The sequence below is a fragment of the Lepidochelys kempii genome, chromosome 3, assembly GCF_965140285.1.
Source record: "Lepidochelys kempii isolate rLepKem1 chromosome 3, rLepKem1.hap1, whole genome shotgun sequence".
In the NCBI taxonomy this organism is placed as follows: Eukaryota; Metazoa; Chordata; order Testudines; family Cheloniidae; genus Lepidochelys; species Lepidochelys kempii.
The window spans coordinates 101,625,848-101,642,775 of record NC_136382.1 but is presented as its reverse complement, the minus strand read 5'-3'; the positions used below and the strand labels follow the sequence as shown (position 1 = coordinate 101,642,775).

Here is a 16,928-nt window from a genome sequence, read left to right as displayed (position 1 = left end):
GGACACTGATTCAGCAAAGCACTTATACGCTTAACTTTAAGCACATGCTTTGGGAATTAAGCAGGTACTTAAGTGCTTTCCAGAAATAGGGTCTTAATTGACCAGTGCCACATCACAAAACCCACCAACACCTCAGGCATATTTAGCAAGGAGAAATTCATATAGACTAAGGTGATCCCACAAAGTCAGGGACAAGGGCAGTGTACGAAAAAGCTTACTTTGTGCTACAACTATTCTGTGGACAAACGGAGACCTCAGTCTCCAATGGCTGTCAATCTAGAACCATTCACTTGTTCTTTTGCTTTGGAGGAGAAAAATTAAAACAAGTCAAGAAACTCTTTACTGTACAATCAAGTACTGATGAATGGTAACTTACCGAGCGAGTTGCCACTGGGGGTCTAAATAAAAATGTACTTGTTCAATTCGGTCGTTGCTGACGTAGTGAAAACGCTTGGGTAAGAACTCTTTCATAAATGCTTTGAAATGCTGATCTGGGTCTATGCACTGAAATTTTTAAATTAAGATATACATTTAATAATGTGTGAAAAAACTAGTCATGACCATCATGCATAAATTCTTATGAACATCAGAAACTAAGTGCTTAATAGTGCTTTAACGACAAAGGGTCTTGTTCAACTCCTGTTAAAGTCAATGGGAGTCTTTCCATCACCCTCAAAGACCTATTGGATGGTGCATAAATATCAGTTACTTACATTTGAGAATCGGTCAATCTGTATTTTAACGCTTATATTTAAGGGATGCAGTCAACTAATTTTTTTTAATTATCTAATTTTTTGCTCCTTTTTCTGATGAGCTTCTGACCACATTGGACTTGAGAACACTGGCTGGTATTAAGACCTTTATTAATTGAGGTCTCTCTTAGGTAAGAGACATCACATGAACAGGATGTCAAAGTCTAGTGGTGTTGCATTGTCCAGTTTGAGAATGCTGCAACACTCTATTATGGAAAATCATACACATACAAAGGTTTTAATATATTGGTCACCCATGGATATTTAATATTCTCACCCACCAACATTCCCTTTTCCTTTATGTAATCCCCACTTGGAGTTTGCCAGCTCCTGGAACACCAGACTGAGCCACTTAGGGGGTCCTATCCTACAAACTACAACAATAATAGCTACCAGAGCCCGCTGACACCATTTCCGACCATGCTTGGAGTCAGAGGTGGGAACAGAAGGGGCTAGAAAATCCTGATGAGGCCAATAAGGAGGTTTCTGCATGGGCTGATCTGGACAGTGAGTATCATGCAATGTCAGCTGAGAGAGGAGTTAAAAACAGAAAAGTCTAATGACCGACAAACAAAACTTAAGTCATGTATCAGCCAAAAGTGAGTCACAGAGGTCACAATCATAGAAATGTAGAGCTGGAAGGGAATTCAAAGGGTCATAAACTTCGGCCCCCTCCACTGAGGCAGACCCAAGTAAACCTAGATCATCCCTGACAGATGTTTCTCCAACCTGTTCTTAAAAGCCTCCAGGGTTTCACAACCTCCCTTGGAAGCTTATTCCAGTCCCTAACTATCCTTATATTTAGAAACCTTTCCCTAATATCTACCCAAAAATCACCTTTTGCTGCAGATTAAGCCCATTACTTCTTGTCCTACCTTCAGTGGACATGGAGAACAATGGATCAGCATCCTCTTTAGAAGGGCCCTTAACATATTTGAAGACTGTTACCAGGTCCCCCTTCAGTTTTCTTTTCTCAAGACTAGACATGCCCAGTATTTTTAACCTTCCTCATAGGTCAGGTTTTTGAAACCTTTTTATCATGTTTGTTGCTCTCCTCTGGTATATCTTCAATTTGTCCACATCTTTCCTGAAGTGTGGCACCAAGAATTAGACACAGTACCCCAGCTGAGGCCTCACCATTGCTGAGTAGAGCAGGATCATTACATCCCATGTCTTACATACACCATTACTGTTAATGCATCTCAGAATCATATTTTCCTTTTTCCTCAACTGCATAACATTGTTGACTATTATAACCCCCAAATCCTTTTCAGCAGTACTACCACCTAGCCAGTTATTCCCTATTTTGTAGTTGTGCATTTGATTTTTTCTTCAAGTGTAATACTTCGCACTTGTCTTTAACGAATTTAATCTTGTTGATTTCAATTCTCTAATTTGTCAAGGTCATTCTGAAGTCTAATCCTACCCTCCAATTTGCTTGTGACCCTTCCCAGCTTGGTGTCATCCACTAATTTTATAAGAATACTCTCCACTCCATTTTCCAAATCATTAGTGAAAATATTGATTATTGAGTAGTACTGGACTTAGGACTGACCTCTGTGGCATCCCACTAGATATGCCCTTCCACTTTCATAGCAAACCACTGCTTCTCTTTGAGTACAGTTTTTCAACCAGTTGTGCACACACCTTATTGTAATTTAATCTAGACCACATTTCCCTAGTTTGCTTATGAGAATGTCAGGTGGGACTGTATCAAAAGCCTTACTGAAATCAAGGCACATCATGGCTACTCTTTTCTCCCTATCCACTAGACCCCCATCAAAGAAGGAAATTAGGTAGGTTTGGCATGAGTTGTTCTTGACAAATCCCGCTGGCTATTTCTTATAACCCTTATTACTATAACCCTTGTCCACTTTTCTCCCTGTTGTTTCTCTACCTGTCATTGTGTCATATCTAGACTTGGGTAGTAACCTGTTTGGGGCAGCGTCCTTCTCTTTTTATATGTTATGTAAAGAACCTAGCACACTGCTGCTGTAAAATAATAAATGTCAAAATGAATCAAGAAGCATGAGCGACATTAAAGACTACACTTACTGTAAGTTGTCTGGTAATGTGCTGGTAATCAACTGGAAGAGTCAGATGTAAAAATTAGTCACCTAAAGTTTAAACAAAAAGATGCAAAATAAAAGGCGTCCAACTATGGAATGCTGATTCAATACCATATAAAGCAGTCATCTAGGTTAAAAATAAATTTCTAAATGTAATCAACTTGTTTTTCCTGCATGAAAACCAAGCAGCCAATAGTAAAAACAAAATCAGTAAGAAAATCTTCAAGCTATACTTTTAACTAGCCTTTTTAGGAGAGGTTTCCCTTCACATTTTCTTCTCTCCAGTCACTTTGGTTATTTACTTGTAATGTTCAGATATTTATAGTTTGTTGGCAGAAATGGTGTTGACAGAAATGGATGTTGCCAACTAGAATCTGACATTCCAGATTTTATTGCAATGTGCACATAAGAAGCAGTAACTGTTGTGCTAGTCTAATAACTTGGAGCTTTCTTGATATAAAACTTGATCTTCGTACAGTGTTTATAAACATGTTTCTAATAAACTTCCAAGGAAAAATCCCACCAAAAGAAACAAAATAAATTTAATCCAGCAACCTTCCTTCATAGAACTTAAGGCCAGAAGGGACTAAGTTATCTAGTTTGACCTCCTGTATATCACAGGTCATTAAATTTCTCCTAGTTACCCCTGTATTGAATCCAATAACCTGTGTTTGGCTAAACCATATAGAGATTAAGGGCCCCAGCTACACATGTAAGTGAACCATGTTTTTAAATGCCTTTAAGAGCAGAAGATTTATGCTTCTAGGTCATAACAGTTTCCCTAACCCTTATGGTTCATTTCTCTGAAAATTTGTACCGAATCTGAGGAATATCAGTATATTCTGTACATATTAATCCTCACTTAATTTTAAAAAGTTTAGAAATAGATAATCAAGTAACACAAATTAGCAACTACATACAAGAGAAATACTCATCTGGAATGTTTTGGGGTCTTAAGCGAGCTGCAGGGCCAGGAATTATTGTGATATCTTGAACATTCTCCATATATGTGCTCAGATATGCTGTTTTGCTACAGCTAGCTGTTTCCATGCCTGCAAAAGGGAAAAAATGTTATTTTTAAAAGAGGTAGTACAAATCTGCAGTACTCCTGATAACAGAGTGTATAGCTGTTTTGTACAAAGGGGAAATGTAGCTTCCCTGGTTAAATTATCACCAAGCACAATATAATCTGAACAGCAGAAAGGAACTGTAAACTCATACTGTACATAAACATCTACCCTTTCAGCAGCCCAGTAACACTCCCTCATGACAGTTCTCACAAGAAAACGGAAATAGATTTTCACTACTGAAGGAGAAAAATAAAGGATGCTGTGGGAGCTGGACTGGTAGAGTGGATAATGTTTCACTTCTGGGCTGTGGTCAGAAATCTTTAGTTTTATACACACAGCCCTGCAGTAAATGACAGGTCAAAGGAAGCTAGTAGAAATAACAGGTCATGGCTGTGGCTTTCAGCTTCATTTGTGCAGTGTGTATACGCACACCACAGTGTCTACTAAAGAAAAACAAACACAGGATGTTAATAATAAATAAAAACTAATTACAGTCTTAAAATTGAATCTATTGCTTTGAAGTCACTTAAGGTGGAATGGGGGGGAAGAGAGAGCTGGGTGCAGCATGTGAAAAGAAATGAACTATCATTCCCCCCACCAACACTACAAATTAACAATAAAAGGACTGATTCTCAGGTACAATGCGGACCCTTTACACCGATCTGGCACTGTAAAATGTAATTTACATCAAGGCCCACTTACACCTCCAGAGAGCTGTAGAGGGGCTGCGGTGTAAATAAGAATCAGCTCCAGAATATTCTTCTGGACAAAAGAAGACATCTGACTTTAAGCATGTCTACTATGGAAACAAAATGCCACCACCTGCTTCAATGGGTGAGGGAACTTGAGGAGGCCAGTGGTGAAAATGGACAGTTCCAGCAGGGAGAGAGGGAAACACTTGCTGAAGGACACCAAGTAGCTTCTCCTCATATTTGTCTCTTGCAGCCATTGGCCAGCTGGGAAGGTAGAGGTGCTGATTGGCCAGCATTCCCTAGCTTGCAGGATTTAACCTGGAGTGGGGACCATGTGGACCCTCTTTTGGCTCCATTCCATCAGCCCCAGCCTACTCTCCTTAAACTAGGAATGGGAACCCAGACTTACAGAGTCTGTGGGTCCAACTTATTGACCATTTAGGGGTCAGGAAGGAATTTTCTCTCCCATGGGCCAGTTGGCAGAGGACCAGGGAATTTTCACCTTCCTAGAGGCACCTTCAAACCACAGCGGGTTAGGTAGCAATGTGATTAATACATAACTGAGGTACTTTGGTTGAGTTGTTAATTCATCACAATTTGTGGCAGGTTTCCAGTGCAGTTAACAGGATAAAATGAATGGTTCCCAGAGGTAAAAATAAATAAATTTAAAAAATGGCATTTTGGTGATGGGCCTTGGGCTCATGGGAATCAAGTGAGACCTTGCGGCCTCTGTGGGCCAAGGTCAGACTTAGTGGCCTTCACACCTTTGGTCCGTGCCCTTCTGCATCCTCTGTTCCTCTTGCAGCGGGGGGGGGAAGGGGGGCTAAGACTGATTCCTGGGGGGTAGGCTGAGGAGAGCCTACCCCACACTGAGTTTCTATTGGTAATGAGCCCTGTAACCCCAAACTGGAACCAATTAAATATCTGGTATAGAAGAGTGTGGGCAGGTACTGTCCCTTCCCTGTGCTAAAGGTTAATAAAAGTTGCAGCCTGCCACTTAATTCCATGCATGTGTCCTCATTTTGCCACTGTTTACATATCAATTTACCATGATCAGATAGAAGAATAATGTTTAGGCATTTGTGCAAGTTCATTTGTTTGAGACCATCCATCAGCATCCCAACTATGTTGTCCACTCTCTGTAGTGCGAGAATGACCTGCAGAATAGAAATGTGGTGATGTAAAATAGATGTTAAGCATTTAGAAACTAATTCATATATCTGTATTTGGTGAATGTAAAACGTAAGACACAGTATGGACCATATTCAAATAAAAGACCTCTTCCGGCAGACTCTATTCACATAAGTATTCCCAGAGGTTTCAGTTGAACTATTCATGTGAATAAGAATTGCATGGTCAGACCCAAGTTTTCACTTCAGGTTAAGTATGAGCTATTTGTTTAAAAGGAGAAATTCTTATAAAAAGATAGTCCAATCAGTTTCATTTTCACATAAATTATAGACTTCTGTCATTTGGGTCATTTTAACTGGGAACATAGGGATGGACTAGTGACTTGGGGTCTTAATCATTGGTTGAAAATTTAATTTTAAACCAAAAGAAATGCCATCCTATAGCTCAATTCTTCACCCTTTTTCATGTTTAGTACTTATTGACAGTGGACTCTGTGGGACTACTTGCAAGAATAATTTAGATGCATAAGTAATCAATACAAGCAATTAATATTTATAATAAGCTAGTTACATTTGATGGGACTACTTGCATAAGTAATTCTACTCAGTGTGAGTAAGGGTTGCAGAATCATGCTCTTACAGAGCTAGTCAGATGTCTTTACAGTGGTTTTTATTCTTCAAAGTGTTTCTGACATACGTAACCTACATTTTATTTACTAACCAAAGATAAGAATAACTGAGTTTTATATTACCTGGGAAGAGGAGGGGGGAGACAGAAACACCACTATCAAGCTCTCATTGGCAGTTAATCAACTAAAGAACTACATTGATCTTTCAGTATTATCACAGAAACAGTGTTCAGTTTGTGAAAGCGCTCCACAAGAGAAATTGAAAGCTTCTTGCTGTTGATGGCTCCAGTGAAATTTGGAAAAGTCAGTTATAGATGCCAAAACTTTTCCTGAGTTCAAGATAGTAGCATTCTCTAATATTCCCAAATCACTGAATAGTTTTTCCCCCTTCCACCTCTTCTTGTTTTTGTAAGTGCATTTACTGAAGGATGTAACACTGACCCGTGGTGGAAAATGAAGGCTTCTCTTTATTTACAGCATAGACAGTGGTAGTATCTTTCTCCCCTATGCCAGTGGTTCTCAACCAGAGGTCCAGGGCCCATTGCAGGCTGTGAGCATGCTTCAGAGGGTCCGCCAAGCAGGGCCAGCATTAAACTTGCTGGGGCCCAGGGCAGAAAGTCGAAGCCCCACTGCATGGAGCTGAAGCCCAAGGCCCTGAGCTCCACCACCCAGGGCGGAAGCCAAAGCTTGAGCAATGTAGCTTTGTGGGGGACCCTGTGGCATGGTCCCACAGGCAGTTGTCCTGCTTGGTACCCCCTAGTGCCAACTTTGGCTTTTATATGCAGAAAAACAGTTGTGGCACAGGTGGAGCCATGGACTTTTTACAGCATGTTGGGGGCGGGGCCTCAGAAAGAAATAGGTTGAGAACCCCTGCCCTATGCCGAAGTCTGACATGGAAGGAGATATGATTCATATCCACCTAACTGTGGTCTGAGACAGCCAGCAACCATGCCAGTTACAATGTGAATAGCCATCCACAGAAGTGGACTGGGATTAGAGCTGGTTAAAAGGTTTCATTCACCCCACCTCTTCCGACCCACCCTTAAGTGAACAGTTTTTTTCCCCCCTCAACTGATAATGTTCATGAAAACAATTTTTTCTTTCCAAAAATTTCTAGTATTTTGTGTCAAAAGGGAGAACTAGTGTATGATGAGTGGGGGGGAAGGGGAGAGGGAGACTAAATATACACCATTTACAACCTCATCCGCATTTGCTATTTTACATTATAATTAAAGTTAGTACCTAATTTGTTAGCATTGAAAACAGCACATTTATTAAATGCCCTTTTACTAGGTATGTTAGGTCATGTCCACCCTCCCACAAAGTCGTTGTTCTAATAAATACACTGCAGATGAGTGGTCCAGTTTATGGCTGTTAAATTAACATGCTTTACAAAGCTTCATCACTAACTCAGTACATAGTTTGAAAAGAAAAACAAAACAAAAAAAACACCTACTTACTCCACTGCTGACTGGTCCAAAGTTATGGCCTGAGGAATCTGGTTCTTCTAAATACAGAGTGTAAAAGTGTGGTCTATATCAAACAGCACCAAAAATGTAATATTTTATATACACATTGAAAAATAGTCTGGAAAAAATTATAATTCAACAATGGATATCAAGTAATAGAAACAACCATGCATCACTTAGTGAGGAAACATTTTAAAAGAAGAGAAAGGTATAGACAATTTGCTTAGAAACAGGCTTGAAACAACTAATTTGGTGATCATAAATGATCTGGGAAAAGGTGGTAAAATTGGCCAACAATACAAAATTACTCAAGATAATTAAGTCCAAAGTAGACTGCCGAGAGTTACAGAGGGATCTCAAAACTGGGTGACTGGGCAACAAAATGGCAGATGAAATTCAATGTTGATAAATGCAAATTAATGCACATGGGAAAACATAATCCCAATTATTTATACAAAAATGATGGGATCTAAATTTGCTGTTACCACACAAGAAAGATCTTGGAGTCATTGTAGACAGATCTCTGAAAACATCCGCACTATGCAGTGGCAGGCCAAACAGTTAACAGAATGTTCGGAACCATTACGCAAGGGATAGATAGTAAGACAGAAAATATCACAATGCCACTACATAAATTCATGGTATGCCTACACTTCGAACACTGTGTGCGGTTCTGGTCACCCCCTTTCAAAAAGGATATGTTAGAAATGGGAAAAGTTCCAAGAAGGGCACCAAAAATGATTAAGGGTATGGATCAGCTTCCATGTGAGGAGAAATTAAAAACACTGGGACTCTTCAGCTTGGAAAAGAGATGACTAAGGGGGGATATGACAGAATTATATGACTATAAAATCATGACTGATGTGGAGAAAGTGAATAAGGAAGTGTTATTTACCCCCTCACACAACACAATGAAATTAATAAGCAACAGGTTTAAAGCAAACAAAAAGGAGCTATTTCTTCACACAATGCGCAGTCAACCTATGGAAATCATAGCCAGGGATGTTGTGAAGACAAAAAGTATAACTGGGTTCAGAAAAGAATTAGATCATTAGAATTAGGTAGATCCATCAATGGCTATTAGCCAAAATAGTCCAGGATGCAATCCCATAAACCAGGGACTTTCAGATTCTGGGACTGGACGAGAGGGGATGGATCACTTAATAATTGCCCTGTTCTGTTCATTCCCTCAGAAGCATCTGGCATTGGCCACTGTCAGAAAACAAGATACTGGGCTAGATGAACCATTGGTCTGACCTAGTATGGCCACTCTTATGTTCTTATGAAGTTATTGAAATAATGCACACAGGGTATTAAATATAAACAACATTTACATTGCAATGTGTTTATTAATCATTATTATTTCATTATTCTAACACTGTAAACAGAAGCTTTACATTTGAAATTTAATACCTACCTTTCATCTTTAGGTAACTGCAGCCAATGAAGAATAGCTATCACCCTTTCTTCAAATGGGATTGAACTGTATCAGAACAATACAATAGCAACTGTATTTCAAAGAACTGAAAATTATGTTCACATGAGTTACGAAACCTGTCTTCATTTCAAGATCATTGAAATCACTTGGCAACAATAAGGTTGGATATCCATTAAATATATGACAGGTTTCAGAGTAGCAGCCGTGTTAGTCTGTATCTGCAAAAAGAACAGGAGTACTTGTGGCACCTTAGAGGCTAACAAATTAGTCTCTAAGGTGCCACAAGTACTCCTGTTCATTAAATATATCTAGATCAATATTTTGGAGTACTACAATGATGGGAAATTTTACAAATAAAAGGCTAAGAGCCTGATCTAAAGCCCACTGAAGTCAACAGGAGTCTCTAGCTTCCATGGGCTTTGGATAAGGCCCTAAATCTTGCTTGCCTTCCTCATACAAGCAGTCCAACTGATTTCACCAGGCATGCTCACATAAGGTGAGAAGGATTTGTTCCATATACTGTATTTTTAACACCATTCTGGTGTTTATAATGTGAACCCAGTTGCCAAGTTTCTAATGACCACACATGGATAAAATCTGGGATCAAAACTCTGAAGTAGACTGGCAATCATAGATTAGTATACACCCACTAAAAACAGCCTATATGTTACTGAGACAGCACCACTTGTTGCTGATGACTGCGGTAGCTTGAACGACACAATGCAAGTGACCCTGTTCAACTAACTGGAGAAAAGTGTAGAATGTCCCACAAGCAACCAACAGTCAGAATCTACGTGACAAGAAAAATAGGACCTGAGAAGAAGATTGAGGAACTCAGGGAAGATTTTTATATTATTAATGATGATCCTCAAATGCACATATTTTTTCCACTGCAGAGAAATGTTTATTCATAGGTAGGAACAACAGTTGACCATAAAGGCTACTGCCTTACTGTGAAATACCTTGAAAACTTGCAATAAGATCAATTTGACAGTGAAATGTTTCCCATAACTACCTCATTACATAGAGTTTTTCAACTACATAGACAATATCATGTAAAGATTTTCCCACTTCATGTAAGGGAAGAGCTCAGATTGAGTGATCAGTGTTAGAATGTAGGTATTTATGAAATATTTGCACCAAATGTAAATATAAGACAGCAACGCATCACCAGATTCAGATGGCAAATCTTTTGCATACCTCTCCTAAGCATATTATAACATAATAGGTTCTTCAGTCAGTTATACATCATGCATAATGGAAAATGCAGGCTCTGGCTAGTGGGATTCTGCTTTTTCACAATGTGCAGGTGTGATGTTATGAGTGTATAGAATATCTCATTGAAAGGTGACAGGGCCAGAAACAGTTAATTAACTCACAGACTGACCTGACCCATGGCCGAACTTTAGAAACTGGTTAGGAAGATATGTAAATGAATAGAGTTTTGAAATGCAAGCCTGTATTGTTAGGGATAGAAGAGTAGATGTTTGCTCAGGTCTTGTGATGTAAGCAAACCAGTCTTGTCTATGGCTATAGCTTTGATTCGAAGATCAAAAAAGGAATATTAACATATACTTGAGTGAAAGTATTATTGTCTATGTCTCTTTGAAGGTTGATATAACCTGTATCTGAACTGTTTAATGGATACATTATCCTGTGTAATTGCCATGATGTTTGGAAGAAGGAAAGTTAAGCCTATAGTTTTCTCACGCCAAAAGGCTGCAGGAAATGTATGAAAACCTTGGGACATGATCTTTCTTCATCTCAGATCTGCTTTGGGTTTCAAGAGGGGGAAACCTTAAGCCATAAGGATTGAGATCCCCAGTCACTGACTGGAGTCACCTTGAATATGGACATTGGACTATAACCTATGGACGATTTCTAAAGGACTTTTGGCAACTACAAGCTCATCTCTGCTATGTATCTGAACCTCAAGAATTGAATTCAAGTCTGTATGTATGTTGACCTTTTAACCAACTCTTTTCTTTTTTCATAAATTTTAGTTTAGTTAATTGACTGTAAGCGTGTATTTTGGGTAAAATCCGAGTTATAGAATATCAGGGTTGGAAGGGACCTCAGGACCCCACCCCCTGCTCAAAGCAGGACCAATCCCCAATTTTTTCCCCAGATCCCTAAATGGCCCCCTCAAGGATTGAGATCACAACCCTGGGTTTAGCAGGCCAATGCTCAAACCACTGAGCTATCCCTCCCCTCCTCCCCCCAATATTTGACCTGGGTCTGGGGCTTGGGATCAGGAGAACCTTTTCTTTTATATGATGAAATAAGATTTTCAGAATTTATCATCATGTGTTTGACATGTGTGACTGGATGGAGGCCTGAGGCTGGGTACTTTCAGGGAACTGCATTATTTGGACTTCTGAGTAACCAGTGAGGTACTATAGAAGTTGTTTTGTGCTGGCTTGGTAAATCTAAGTATTGGAATATCCACCAGCATTTGGGGTTTGTTTGCTCCGTTCTGTTTGCAGTTCACCCTGATTGAGTGACCTCAGCTGGCTCGCACAGGCAGCACCGTCACAGCAGGACTATATTAGTAAGCAAGAAGATATTTATCTTCTATCATCTATCATTTTGTGAAAGCTGATCCAAACCAGGAAAGGAAGCAGAACAAAGCCTACATATCATTTTCTCTCTCTCACACACACCCTTATTCAAGGGTAGTCAATGGGCAGACCACGAGCCAAATCCGGACCATCAGATGCTTTTGAACAGACTGCAAAATCTTTTTATTTACTTATTATCATTATCGTTATTATTTTTGTATTATTTTCTCTGGAGTCTAGACCATGATTAGACCGTGACCAAGACATTTGGACCTTGACAAAAAATAACTGACTCCCTCTCCCCTAATTTATTGCTCTACCAAAGGAAAACACACACATACCACATGATGTTTACATACCGATTGTATGTTTTATATAAGTCTGGAAAAGTTCCATTAATTCTCACATCTGATCCAGGCCAGAAGAATGTACCAGCTTTTAGACCTTGATGCATAGCTGTCAGCCAGATCTGTGGGATGAGGACAAGTATAATTACTTAAGGCATGGCTACACTTGCAGATATAGAGCGCAGTCAGTTAAATCACCCTCGGAAAGCGCAGTAGGGAAAGCGCAGTAGGGAAAGCGCTACAGTGTGTCCACACTGTCAGATTCAAGTGCACTGGCGTGGCCACATTAGCAACTCTTCCAACGGCCACAGAGAGCAATGCATTGTGGTAACTATCCCAGCATGCAAGTGGCTGCAACATGCTTTTCAGATGGGGTGGGGTGGGGGTGGAGGGGAGTGTGACAGGGAATGTGTTGTGTGTATGTAGGGGGGGAGAGAGTGGGTTTGTGGGGGCTGAGAGCATGTCAGCATGCTGTCTTTTAAGTTCAGACAGCAGCAGACCTCCATCCCCCTGCCCCTCTCTCTCTCCCTCACACACACACATCAAGCAACATTCTACACTAATGGTTGCTTTGTCCCAGAGCAGATAAGCAGCTGGCTGTCAGAAACGGAGCTTTGAAAGGGCATGTCTGCATTCCTGCAGCCAATTCCAAAACAATGACAAGAGTGGCCACTTGACTTAAGGGGATTATGGGATGTTTCCAGAGGCCGATCAGAGTGCAGCAATGCAACACCTCGTTCATACTGACGCTCGGGTGTTCATTTCAGCCGAGGCGCAGCAAGCGTTATGCTTCTTGTGGAGGTGGATTACCAGGAGCACTCCAGCTGCAGAGTCCAGGTGCTCTAAGTGCCTTGCCAGTGTGGTTGGGTCGTGAGTTAGGGCGCCCGGGGTTGCTTTAATGCGCTCGAACTCACAAGTGTAGCCATGCCCTTAGTGTTTGTCATAAAGGCCCAGCTCCTGGAGTCCTGCTATTTCATGAGAATTTCCACTTTCATTTTAAAAAACAAGTTCTAGCATTCATGTTTGGGAGAAAAGCTTAAAAAGGTGAGTTGAGAATAGCCTAAAGATTCAAAACCCAAAAGGCAAATAAGAACCAAAAACGTATTTTTTGAAAAACCTCATGATTTTTAGCCAAGATCATGATTTTTTGAGGCCTAACATGATTTTTGAATGGTCAGGTTGGCAATATTATGGCAAGTTGGGGGAAAAGAGGAAGCTGAAACTAAGTTGGGAGAGGATAAGTGGGAGACCTAGTGAAGGGAAGATGAGTAGCATAGGCTGGAGGAGAGGAAGAAATGGCAAGAGACAGAAGATGGAGAGTAAGAGACCTAAAAGCCAGAGAAATGGAAAAAAGAAAGGCAAAAAACACACACAAACTTTTAGTTTTAGTTCTTTCTAAGGCATTATTTCCCAGGCAGAAAAGAGAGGAGGCGGAAGGGTGGGAATCTTTGGGTCACTGCAGCTGGAGTATGGAGAGAGAGTTAGATGACTTTGAGCTCTGGGTATCCAAGGAGTTGGGACTGTACCAAGATGCCTTTCCCAATTAGCATCTGCAGGGACCTTGGACTAGAACCATTCTACAGAATTATACTTTTTGGAGTGGGGCTGGAGAGGAGGCTGAAAATGAATAACGAAAATGTTCCAAACGGGGGTAATATAAATAAGATCATTAACAAATCCTGCCACCTAATTTTTTCATTATTGCAGTTTACATGTAAGCTATTTCAAAATCCATTTTACAGCTGCAACAATGTAATCATGTAGTTATGCTGAGTGACAGCTTCTTGGCTGCCTTGGAAATGCTCTCTGTAACATTGTTTCTCAGTATCACCATTTTCCTGAGAAATAACTAAACAACATAACCACTCTCTCTTGTGTGACTCATAGCAGTATATTAGTTATTAATACTTACAGGCTGTCCTTGGTACCACTGTGGATTAAACTTCTCTGCATTTTTAAGTGAGAAGGAAGCATTTCTATGGGGGTCGTATATCTTGTTATCAATTATACCATGGGATTCTGGATACAGCCCCTACAATGAAGATTGTGCCATTGTATAAAAAAGAAAATCCTTTTTATATAAATCCTTATGTACATGTCACAACCGTGTCACATTTCACTGCTACAAAGATCAAATACAGATTGATGCTTCTCAAAAGTAATGCAGCATTTTTCAGACTTTGTGTAAGTGGATGCAAGTCTATTGACTTACAAAGTCTGAATTTGGCTTGACCTCTTCAGGCTGAGTTTACAGCCTACTTGCTATAGTTTTCGCTTATGCTCTTTTAGAGACATTTAGGCAAAACAGAGCCTAAATGGATGGAATAACTTTAGCCTTTCTGACATCTTAAGGATAGCACAGCTGGTTTGTCACAGAACAGGATGGCCTTCATGAAGCAGTTGGGCGGATCCCCACCTGTGACTAGATGCCTCCGTAAGATAACGAACCAACAAGTAGCTCACTGGTGGGGAGCGGCAAGAGTAGGGAGGCTCCTGAGGAGACCATGTGACAGGGAAAGGAGCCAGAAGGGTGCTTACTACTCCAGCTAGGTGAAAGGCCAGGCTGGGGATACCTGCTGTGTGCCTGGTTTACCTATTTTGATTGATGTTGAACTGTGTTTGTGATTGAATAAACATATGCCTCAGAGAAAGGAATGGAATAGGTGATAGTGGGGAGCTTTATTTACACTATCTGGAGAAGTTAGTCCCCCAACTTTCATAAGAGTGGGAGAACTGAGGCAGAGGAGGGTCTGATGCCAGGTTAGGGGAAACCCCATTACATGGTGGCAGAGCAAAACTCTCTCTACCAGGCCAACTCTTCAAATTTGGGAGTGTGTGTCTTGAGGGGAGGGGGGCATTAAACAACTTTTTTAAAAAAATAAGTAGAGATCCAGAGACTGTGCACATAACAGCATCCACTGCCACGCCACCCAAAGAGACAACAGCACTGATGAGTCAGGAGCAGAAGGCAGTGAGGCTGTGATTCCATCAGTCTTAATTTGAGTTCTAAACTCTTTGACCGTCAAGCTCAAGCTGATATATCCTAGAAGACAGTAAGACACAATCCAGTTTTGGAAGCTTTTTTTTTTAAAATTGGTTTATTTTCTCCTGTATATATTCAAGATGGGAGAAACCTTAGAGATCAGTTGTTTGTGACACCTTCCACCCTTGGGCTGCCTCTAAGCCAGATTTGAATCTCAGCCAGCCTTAGATCTCCTCACACCTTCAAAACTCATGAGATATTCAGATTGCTGGTTCCATTTCAGACCTCATCTATATCTACATAATGCCACACTTTCTGTTCCATGGGCAGGGCATAAGGCACATATCTTCCCAAAGAAAAGGAATGAGAAGAACCTAGCTTGCTTCTACTCCACTGGCCAAAACTGTGATTCAGCAAATTATGCCAGATTCATACCAATCCACAAAGTGAGGAAGGATACCAATTTATAATGCCACAGGAATTCCTACACCTGGTATTGGATAGTTTTTATGAATTATCTGGATCAAGTTCATCTAACCAGGCATAAGTAGTCTTTATATAGTGATTGTCACACATTAAGCCAGATCTTAGCATGAAAAGAAAAGAAGAATAGTGTGGAATCTACATTTTCATGGCCCTGTGGGAAATCTTAAGTATTGTTCTTGCTGGATTTAATAATCCACAAATTCCGTTTCCCCTGGAATTGATTAAATTCAGAACAATGTATCTTCTAGAGAGAAAAACACAGAAGTTCTTACTGTGACAATGGTGTAGTGATTGGGGAACGTTTTTGTTGGATACACTGGTCTCATGTTGGGAGTGTATGTTCCACATTTTTCTAGGGAGGAAAAATGTAAAGTTACAAAAATGAAAAAAATTTCACAAGACTCAACTATGTATACATTCAGTTTCAAAAATCACACCCCTGTAGAGTTGCACTCTACAACATTCTAGAATTCATACTTATGTCGGAAATGACTATGTCACAATTGACTTAATAGCTAGTGGTAGAAACACATTCTAGATACCCCTTATGGGGCCAATCTTTGACTACTGAAGTCAGCGGTCACAGAATCAGGCCTTTTAAACAATACCTGGTGCAGATGTATATAGGAATGATCAAAGAAGTCACGCTGTTCCAGTTAGAACACAGACCTGGCAGCTAGTGAGAGTGCTGTGCAGGGTGAGCTCTAGTAATGATTTCAGTCTGGGAGTTCCCAGAAGCAAAGTAGCTTTTGACTGAGGGCTATAAATGCTGTCTTGCCCCAGTTCTCTGAACCATCATTGTTATACCAATAAAATAAAAACCAGCCGGATCTTATTAAAGGGAAAAAGGCAAAATACCACATTTATTGTGAATACAGAAAGAATCATAGTAAGCAGTTAGTTACAGCTGTAACATTCCATTCAATCTCATATTTATTCACACATTCATTCATACACACAGGTTCTGCAAGATTGTTATCATAGTTACCAGCCTTAGAGTTGCTCATGCCAAGCCACTGGCCAGGTGGCCTGGACATGAGGAGGGAGCAGGTCCTTGTCAGATACTTGACACTCCTGGAAGTTAGTTTGCAGAATCAGACCCCAAAGTTCTCACTTTTTAGAGTCTATTTTTGTAGGAATTTCTTCCTAGGCTAGTCTATGGGAATTGCTTCATCATGCTGTTGCTGAATCAATCAGCAGATAGCACATTCCTGACGGCTCCAAGATGTTATCTTGTTCTTTGGTTCTCCCATTCTTGAGGCTGTTGGGTGGATTCCAGTCTGCCCTCCGGGGGTCCTCTGG

The 16,928-nt window shown here is 40.4% G+C and overlaps 1 protein-coding gene across 5 annotated transcripts in view; it reads right to left on the bottom strand.

Moving 5' to 3' along the window:
• The window catches only part of ENPP1 (ectonucleotide pyrophosphatase/phosphodiesterase 1), a 71,266-nt gene that overhangs the window by 17,727 nt on the left and 36,611 nt on the right, over nt 1–16,928 (bottom strand). For 3 of the 5 annotated variants that reach the window (XM_073337338.2, XM_073337340.2, XM_073337335.2), the window contains exons 7-15: nt 15,899–15,978; nt 14,070–14,189; nt 12,152–12,279; nt 9,229–9,294; nt 7,803–7,875; nt 5,632–5,740; nt 3,742–3,873; nt 2,808–2,839; nt 377–504 (exon numbers count right to left, since the gene is read on the bottom strand). In XM_073337338.2, the coding sequence (XP_073193439.1) occupies nt 377–504; nt 2,808–2,839; nt 3,742–3,873; nt 5,632–5,740; nt 7,803–7,875; nt 9,229–9,294; nt 12,152–12,279; nt 14,070–14,189; nt 15,899–15,978 (868 nt within the window). The remainder of the gene's footprint in view (nt 1–376; nt 505–2,807; nt 2,840–3,741; nt 3,874–5,631; nt 5,741–7,802; nt 7,876–9,228; nt 9,295–12,151; nt 12,280–14,069; nt 14,190–15,898; nt 15,979–16,928) is intronic. The other 2 variants (XM_073337336.2, XM_073337337.2) reach the window with 2 other exon arrangements.